Below are 8,677 nucleotides of genomic sequence, written 5' to 3' on the forward strand. Positions count from 1 at the left end.
CATTGTCCAATAATCATTTCTCCTGTAAAGCTGAAAATCCAGGCGGAGGCAAATTGTCAATATGTTGTATGAAACAAGTTGAGGTAGAGACATTAAGCACTTTCTACTCTAGTGTTCAGCGTAAACAAGCATAGCCGCCTCCAAAAATTCGTGATTGACTGAAACCGCTTTGTTGACTTATAAGGGTTTTTATGATCAATTTGATAGCAGTTCTAGGTACCACAACGAGCCTGCTTTATAAGCTGTCCATGTCAGATACCTATTAGGATCGAGCTCAATTCAATTGGAGGTACCTTTTTCAATCACCTATCTTGAGACCCGTCGAGAGTGGTTTCGGCACCATTCGCAGCAACTCGAACGGGCTTATAGAACGACTTGGAGCATTTTACGTACAGATCCTAAATTCAAGTGGGTTACAAAATCCAGATTCTTCAAGAACTGGAGTCGCTCGATGTTCCCAAGAGACAGCGGCTCGCTCTATGGACTCTTGAAAAATTCCAAGAAGATCCGACATTTTCGAGTAAAATTTGGTTCAGCGTAATAGGACTCCCATTTGTAGCTTTAGCAAAATTGCCGCATTTGGGATGAAGAGCAACCCAAAAAAAATTATAGAAATGTCATTTCATGTTTCAAAAACGAGTTGGTGTGTGATTTGTGAGCCGGTGGAGCTATCGGTCCATATTTCTTCAAAATGATGCAGGTGAAAACGTAACGGTCAATGGCGACCGTAATCGTATCATGATAAAAGACGATTTGATGACTAAAATTGAAGCTCGTGATCTAGGCTACTTTTCTGACAATGAAATTATTAAGAGAACACTTCTGTGAGCAGATAATTTACGTTTTGAGCCGGTCGATTGAGCACCAAGATCATATGATATCACACCGTCAGACTTCCTCCTCTAGAGATATGTAAAGTCTTTGCGGAAACGCTGTTTCGATTCAGGTCTTAAAGCTAAACATCATGTATGCCATTTTTCAGTTACCAGTCAAATTGCTCAAACGAGACATGGCAGCTCACTTAACAAGTTTCGCATTCAATCTTTCCGAGTAGACAGATTAAATTTTCTTGATATGTCTGAGAGAATAATTATTCGCAATGCTTACCTATTTAATATTGAATCTCTCAAGCTACTTCGTGATTACACTTGTTTGGGTGCTCGGCCTCACTAGAACTTACAAGCCTATGAACTTGCTAAACAGTGCCTACTACGTAATTTATATAAACAAGGAATATGTTGGAGCTCACTTGGAGTGCCTTTTAACATCAGATCTATGGACTTTTCGTCAGCGCTAGTGAACAGACAACATTGCGCAAGATCCCTCTGGCTCAGAGCGAAGTAGAAGAGATTCATTGAATCACTTAATATTGGCAAGCTCTATTTCGCAGCAATTGTAGACAATTTAACTGAGCACTGTCCAATAAGCAGATAAATTATACGATGAAGCTAGAAATCTTGCCGGACGCCAGTTATTAGAGTCGGCCGGAGAAAGACGAAGTAGCGCCAAATCGACACTTTCTCATCGATCGTACACTTCTCAATAGACTGAGAATGAAATATCTTGGACGTCCTACCTTCGGTGCATCGGACGAATTGCCTCCATTCGATATTAGCCGCCTTAAATCTTTTACAGGTTCAAAACGGCAGTCGACCTCTGGTGTGGTGATTCACGCAATGCAACTGTATCAGTTTCAATAAAAACGTTGACCGCTCATGGTAAAATATGAAGAGATAGTGGAATGTGCCAACAATCCAAGTGAAAAATTAGTTTAGAAAAGAACTAAAAACCCGCCTAAATAATAATATAGCTATTATTACCTTTTGCACTACCCTGTATAAAATGTACCCATGCACCCGTATAGTTGCTTCCTTTTGAATTGAGTGCACATCCTTACACAAATAAATCTCTTGCTGCAGTCATGTCTCGAAACTTAGGGAACAACCTGCTTTTGGGAGCTCCCAATAAAGCGATGCTCGTTATTGTCTTTTGCCACCAAAATCCAATATTCACATGCACTACTTACTTAAGCACAAACACAAACACTTACGGTTGTTGTGTTGGTATAATATTTTTGATTGCAGGCAACAGAGAGAGTGTTGCAATGCCAAGCAAATGAAATTACTTGTGATGAAGTGAGAATGAAATTTTTGATCGTCGAAAGCGTTGGCTTATTTTTTGTTAAAAAATTTTAGATTTTTTAATCCAAATTTCGGTCGATAAACTTCGCAGAATTAATTTAAAAAATTAGTTTTTACCTCTGTGATGAGTTATATTCTTTGAGTTTATACTTTTGCTGCCTCCTCAAAACTTTTCTTATTTTTTTAATTTTGAATTTTAGGTAATTTTTGAAGTGTGGTAAAAAATGAATTATATTATTTTTTTCTATTTGTTTTATTTACTAACATTACAATAACATAGAAAAAAATTAAAAGAAGGGAAAAAGTTAAATATTTTAAAAATTATGAGTTGATTAAATGGGGCATCTCAAAGAGTATGCACTTCACCATACTCACGATTTCAACCCACCAATTTGGAAAGCAATCTAAAACCGAGTCTATAAAAGAAAAGTTCAGGAAAATCAATAAGGTAGAACCTGAGAAATCCTGCCTACCGTTTAGAAAAAAACAGCGCAAAACCGAACCAGTTTGAATACCGGGTCAGCAAAATACCAAATATTCGAAAATAATTTGAATTTTGAAAAATTATATTTTAGACATTTTTATGAATAGTTAAATTTTGAAAATATAAAAATATCGTTTTTTTTTGGAGACTAGAATACGCCTTTAAATTAAGTTTTGAAATTTTAAGGTATTACAACCGAGCTCTTCCTCGTTTCGATATTATTTTATAGGATAAGTAATCTCCGTATTAATAAGTTCAAGGAAAAGGCTCGGTGTACAACATATTCATCACCAAACATTTTCTATAGATTGCCTTTGTTTGAAATTTATTAGCACTCATGTTAGATCCCTAGACCGCAGTATATAATACTGACAGTGGAAGTCATTAAACGTGAATCGCTACGCCCATTGAAGACTATTCCGAAAATTGAAAAAAAAAAACATTGGCACAAGTGTCGAATCGAAGCGGGACTGTTCGGATAGATTTTAGACTTCACATATCCTTAAAGAAAATAGTCGAACGCCCAAAAACAATCTTCTCAACGAAGCGTTCTCTCAATAATTCTATTGATTGATGCGATAAGTAGGAAGTGGCGCCGTCTTATAGAAACTAAATGTCGCCGAGATCACGAACTTCAATTTCAAGCATTAAATGGTTGGTTATTATGTCGCGATAACGGGCGCCATTGAGTGTTACGTTTTCATCGGCATAATTTTTGAAGTAATATGGGTCGATAATTCCTCCGGTTAACAAACTACACCAAAACCGTTGTTTGTTCTAGATAAAATGGCAGCTGTTCGATCTCTTCAGCTTGTTCTTCGTCCCAAATGCGGCTATTTCGCTCGTTTACATACTCATTGACCCAGAAATGATCGCTGAACAAAATTCGGCTCGAAAACGTCGGTTTTCTTGGAGCTTTTCAAGAGCCCATATAGCGAAGCGATGTCGCTTGGGAAGGTCAAGCGGCTTCAATTCTTGCACAAACTGCATTCTGTGCGCTTTCAATTTAATATCTCGTCGTAACATGCGCCAAGTCGTTCCAGACGTCAGTCTGATTTGCTGTGAAAGGCACCGAATCGACTCTCCACAGTCTTCGATGGTACACTCTTAGCTAAGGTTGCTATATTATCTTCACTGCGTGCAGGACGTTATCTATTTAGTCGAATATAATCCGGTAAAGAGTGTTGGATCTCAAGATGGGTGATGGTGGTGCGAATAGTGCGCTTAGTAGACCGATTATGGGGACCACAAATTGAGCGAAGCGTGCGAAACCCATTCTTTACAGAACGTGAATTTTCGTAATAACGTTGAATGATTTGTAAACACTGTTCAGAGGTTTTTCCATGATGTAATACTTGTAAACAATACTGAAAAAAATAATTGAGTATATTACATCTACTATAAACACCCGTTATTAGCGCTATGATTTTTTCTCAGAGCTCGGATCGCTGCAAAACGTTTAACAATGCGTTGGTTCGAATTATCAAAAATCATTGGCTATTAAAAATGCTGACTATCTTCATACCCATCTCTGCATCAATCATTCCAAAAAATTTTACAGTTTATTGATTGGGAATATAAAGGTACTTTTTTCGAGAAAAATTGACGCATGGCTGCTGTTTTTATGAATTACACAAAGAAAATTGTTATAAGAGCTTATGGCCTTACCCCCGTATAAGATATTTATATGTAGGATGTAATCGAGCTTCGCAACTAATTTGAGCAATATGTTTGTGAAATCCGAATGAATTGGGTGCCCTACAACTTAAAAAAGTTTTCTAGTGACTGGTGGCTACAACAACCGCGTCATGTATATATTACGCCTAAGAAGAAGATGAAGAAAATGAGGAAGACAACAAGCAATCTCAAAAAAAGCCAGACTTCAACAGCTAATTTCACTGATTGTCAGCAACAGATGTTGCTCAATATTAAGTAACAATTTAAGATATTCTCAACCAGCAGCCGCAAACCGAACTTTAGAGTGTGCCATATTATATTGGAATTAAATATTAGCACACAGTGTACAAATGCTTAAATAATCTTGCAGCTTGTATCTGCTACTAAGAACAGCCTCGACGCAAGCAAGCAATTATCAAAATAGCAGGCGCTTTAAATACGCATTAGGAAATTAAATTTCCATTAGAAAAATTTGCATTCAATGAGATTTGGGACAGATGTGGTAAGTGGGTGAGCATGAGAGCGGCAGTGGTGTGAGGAGAAACACCGCAAATATAACAGACATTCACAAAGACAGTATTCCAGCAGCTGTTAAAATTAAATATAGATTTGTTTATATGTAGAGTTGACATGAAATGCGAATAGCTTGTAGGCGACACACTGTGCGTGTGTTAAACTGTGTTGAATATTATTGAAATGAATTGATATATTATTCAATGCAATCCAAAGACTGTTGTCACAAGAATGCTGCGTCAAATCTCTTCCCACACACTTCTAAGTTACTGCACAGTTTGTTGTTGTCTTACGCAGAAAGTGACCTTCAGCTCGTGGGCACTGCAGATGCTGCTGTGTAATGCAAACGTAGTGTTTACTTGCTTTTGTTGTAACTTGAAGGATTTATGTTATATATCCATTTTTGTCTATGTAAGTGTGAATAACTGGAAATTAGGATGAGAAGTCAAGGCACTTAAGCGATTTATAATAGCTTTGTCATTGCCATTGACACATACAAGGCAAGAGGACGCACCCACATCACAGATGCTTGGGTAGAACCTGCAGTCTCTCGTCAATCTAACCTCGCCCACCTTGTATACGCGCACTTAACTAATAATTAGGGCGGTCCGATAAATAAGGCGATTTTTGCTCAACATAGTCTCATCTTAACACGAAGCACTTGATCCACTATTGCTACCAGTTCATTAACTCGATTAAGGAATTCGATTTTCGCAGGCCTGCAAGTAGACACTGGAAGACTATAAGTATACAATAGTCTTTTCACCAATTGGGACCAATTTTTCAGCAGTTCGGCACCTAGTAGGCCCTCTAACTTGACATTATAGATCACGGTGATTAGTTTTTTTCCTCTAGTTAGTCGATGGAGATCGCACTCAAAATGAATTCCAAAGATCTGTTATTTTTACATTTCCCGCTAATAGGAAATCGTCGTTTTCTTCAAAATAAATTCTGCCTATATCAAGATAGGTTCTTCAAGTGAAGTCCCCCATTTCAACTGTTTCTTGATCTCTGGTGTGTTCCAAGGATTCATGTATCGACGACGGAAGAAACGCTTTCAAATTGCGCCTAAAGAGAATCGCCGGCAGCTATGTAATGGATTCACGCTTCCGCTCATTGTTTGAAGTAGGGAAGGGTGGCTCCCATCGTACCGACATCCTACTCATGACTAATACAAGTAAGTGTAAGCCTTCGCAGGATAATTAGTTTTGCTCCACATAATTGTCAAACACATGTGTTTACTGTGACAGGTTGTTTGACAGCTGGGTACTTTTCTAAGAATTTGTATGCCTCCAAAAAGGACACCCTATATTTTCATAATTCCTTTATTGCATAATTATTAATTTATATAAAGCGTTACATTTATTTGAATAGTGCTATGATTTCAGATCTCCTTCGAAATACCTCAACCACTGCCACCAAATCGATAAAAATTACCTATCCTTCTAGTAGCAAGATGACTTTGCATATATTGATATGGCACACTATCCGATTGGACATCATCAGATTGCACAGCGCCACCATTATTGTCGGAAACTACAGGTATTTCAGGGCTTTTCTGATTTGCGGCGTTAATCAAGTTCTCTAAATTATCTAAATCCGTTTGTCCATGTTCTTTAAGAATCATGGTGACAAGCTTCAAAGGAGCCATAATCAGCCTGTGGAGGGCAGCAGTGACTGGATTTGCAGTATCTTCAGCATTGTTGTTTGGGTTGTCGGCACAAGAAAAATCTTAAAGGTAATTTTAATCGGTTTATGTGAATTAAACATTTGAGCTAAATGATAGTGATACTCACCAATGTAGAAGATGACAATAAAGCTGAAAATGGCAAACGCTTGCCTTCGGCGACATTGCAAATGTTCGGATTGACGCAGCATTTCAAAGACTCGGTCTGTATGCAACCGCTGTGCTGCAACTGTCATTCAACATCATTTTGAATTCCATTTATTGCTACCACTGTGACTAATACCCCATTATTTTGCAACGAATCGAATATGGATATTTTGCTGCGGTGTCATAAAATGACATAGACGAGGTAAAGCGGATGGAATGCGAGCAAATACAAATAATAATAAAAATAATTACAAATCTACTTTTAATATTATACAGGGTTCTCGCGTGGGTATGAGTCGAACATAATAATGACTAATCATTGTAACTTTATTTATGGAAATAATGTTAGTGTATCTGAGTATAACGCTTGGGTTCGTGAACGATTTCTAAATAACTATATCAGGTCAGAAACTAACGCTATCGATATAATATCGAAAATGTAGACGTCCATCAGTAACAAATCTTTCAAAATCTATCGATTGGTTTTTTGATTATTTGTATCGATATATAGTGCGATGAAAATATATCAATAGTTACGTTGGGAGCTTGTTGGGTCACTGAAGAAAATTTACGCTTTTTACTACTGTGGGCAAAAAATAGTAAAGCACTATTAATATAAACTTCGAGCAAAAACCTATTCGTCGAAATATATTTTTTCTAGATTAGTACGACTGTTGGTGATATGTGTGCCAAATGTCACATCAAAATACTAGTTAGTATTTAGTATACATTAGTATTTCTGAAGTACATAAAGTGAATTCGGCCATTTTTGGGATAAGTGAAATTATTCAACAAAGAAGTGCAATTAAATTCTGTGTGCGGAATTAAATTTTTGTTGCCGAAACATTCAGAATGTTGGAAAAGGTCTTCGGTGGTAATTTTTTGTCATGAGCAAGTGTTTTTGATTGTTAAAAACTATTCAAAGAGGGTCGAGAACGCGTTGATGACGAACCAAGTCCGGGACGATCATCAACATTAACTAATGTTCAGCACGTCAATAAAATAAAGGAATGGTTGCTTGAGAATCGACAATTAACAATCAAAGATCTTACTGGAATCGTTGGAGTATGGGAAGGAAGAGTTTTGAAATATTTCAAATCCATTTTGAAAGCTAATTTGGACATAAGAAAAGTGAAAACACGATTGGTTCCAAAATCATTAAAGTTTATTGATAAACAGCGTCGCATTAGCTTCAAAGACAATGCTTTCTGCCTTCCAGGATGTAAAGGAACTGAAGAGTCTTGGATCTATGCTTACGACCCAGAAACAGACGATCAGTCGGCCGAATATTGTGGCATATGTAGCCGTAAAACCACGTTATAGCAGGTCCAAAATCAATGTTATGTTGAGAGTTTTCTTCGATTATCGAGGTGTAGGGCACTCATATGTCCTTTCGACCGGTCAAACTGTCAACAATGAATACTATTTGAGTGTATTGCGTTGTTTGCGCGAAGCTATTCGAAAAAAGAGACGGGAATTATGGGCTGACAACTCCTTGTTTTTGCACCACGATAATGCCCGTCGTATACTGCTTGATTCTTCGTGAGTTTTTCGCCAAATTTTTAACCAATACCCTCCCGCTATCACTGTATTCGCCTGATTTAGCTCCGTGTGACTTTTGGCTTTCAGCAAACTCAAACGAGTGCTTCAGGGAAACCGCTTTGACTCAATTGAAGACATTAACCGTGAATCACTATGAATCGCTACGGTCATTCAACGCCGTTATATTCCGGAAATTGATTTCAACAACTAATTCGAGATCTGTAAAAAACGTTGGCATATAAATATATTGGGACCAAGGGGATTATTGTGAGGAGGACGACATAATTTTGAAGGTTAAATTAAGAATTTTAAAATTAAGAACAAAGTCGTAACTTTTTATTTCTCATAGTAGTATATAATATTAACAACCCTCTGTATACACCTTCTCTAAGTTTTCTCCTTTTTGTTACTAATAACTAGAGGCGGATAGGCGTTAGTAACGATGGCTTAGGAATGAAGGGCAGATAGAAAGACATGAGTGAAACG

At 37.4% G+C, this 8,677-nt stretch overlaps 1 protein-coding gene across 1 annotated transcript; it reads right to left on the reverse strand.

Moving 5' to 3' along the window:
• Positions 1-6,160: 6,160 nt before the first annotated feature.
• On the reverse strand, positions 6,161-6,762 carry LOC120775487. Its single transcript, XM_040105690.1, has 2 exons — positions 6,612-6,762; positions 6,161-6,546 (listed from the first exon to the last, which is right to left on the reverse strand). Exons 1-2 carry the CDS (start codon positions 6,736-6,738, stop codon positions 6,221-6,223), a joined length of 453 nt encoding a protein of 150 aa, XP_039961624.1. The 5' UTR covers positions 6,739-6,762; the 3' UTR covers positions 6,161-6,220.
• Positions 6,763-8,677: the final 1,915 nt, after the last annotated feature.

This window comes from Bactrocera tryoni, chromosome 4 (assembly GCF_016617805.1).
Source record: "Bactrocera tryoni isolate S06 chromosome 4, CSIRO_BtryS06_freeze2, whole genome shotgun sequence".
NCBI lineage: Eukaryota > Metazoa > Arthropoda > Insecta > Diptera > Tephritidae > Bactrocera > Bactrocera tryoni.